This window comes from Propithecus coquereli, unplaced genomic scaffold, assembly GCF_000956105.1.
Source record: "Propithecus coquereli isolate 6110/MARCELLA unplaced genomic scaffold, Pcoq_1.0 Scaffold82, whole genome shotgun sequence".
Classification (NCBI taxonomy): Eukaryota; Metazoa; Chordata; class Mammalia; order Primates; family Indriidae; genus Propithecus; species Propithecus coquereli.
This window is the reverse complement of record NW_012154396.1, coordinates 1914221-1914896: the sequence shown is the minus strand read 5'-3', so window position 1 is coordinate 1914896 and position 676 is coordinate 1914221. Positions and strand designations below refer to the sequence as shown.

Below are 676 nucleotides of genomic sequence, written 5' to 3'. Positions count from 1 at the left end.
TTTATTTTCTTTTTATTTGATATTTACAGGATTTCCACTGATTCCCGCTTGCATTCATGCCATTGCCAGAAGCTTATATTACAATGACAAGTAAGATAATCTCTCCGTATGATTTTTATTGGTACTAAATAAAATGAAGATGTTCAACGTAATGTCCCTATTTTCCCCCTAGTTGCTGGATCAGTTCTGATACCCATCTCCTCTACATCATCCATGGCCCAATTTGTGCTGCTTTACTGGTATGTATAATACTTATTAGTCTCCTTTCTTCATCATTGCATCATCATTTCAACTATATTGCCTGAATCACCTGGCCTATGATATCCTTTAGAATCCCAGTGGACATAGACGATGTGCTCACAGTGCTTAAATGAATAGAGTTTAATGATTTGTGGGTAGGAAAGGCAAAGGAACTAATCCAAAAGGGATGGAGAGATAATCAGGACAACAGTGGGACGCTGTTATCATGGCTAGACCCAAAGAGGGGACAGACAGAACAGCGTTACTAAAGTTGAATGAGCATTGAGAGGAGTCACTCAATAAGTTTTGGCCTTAGGTAGAGGAAAACATCTACACCAAAACCACAGTCTGGCAGGGAAGAAGAAGCAGAAACAAATACTCAAGCTTTTCTCTCTTCCCATGCTCTGATCTCTTGGTTCTTCCCATTAGCCAAATA

At 39.3% G+C, this 676-nt stretch overlaps 1 protein-coding gene across 1 annotated transcript in view; it reads left to right on the top strand.

Annotated features, from left to right (window-relative positions):
* CALCRL (calcitonin receptor-like) overlaps positions 1-676 on the top strand; it is a 53419-nt gene that overhangs the window by 44328 nt on the left and 8415 nt on the right. The window contains 2 exon segments of the mRNA XM_012663634.1: positions 30-90; positions 173-243. Coding sequence (XP_012519088.1) covers positions 30-90; positions 173-243 — 132 coding nt within the window.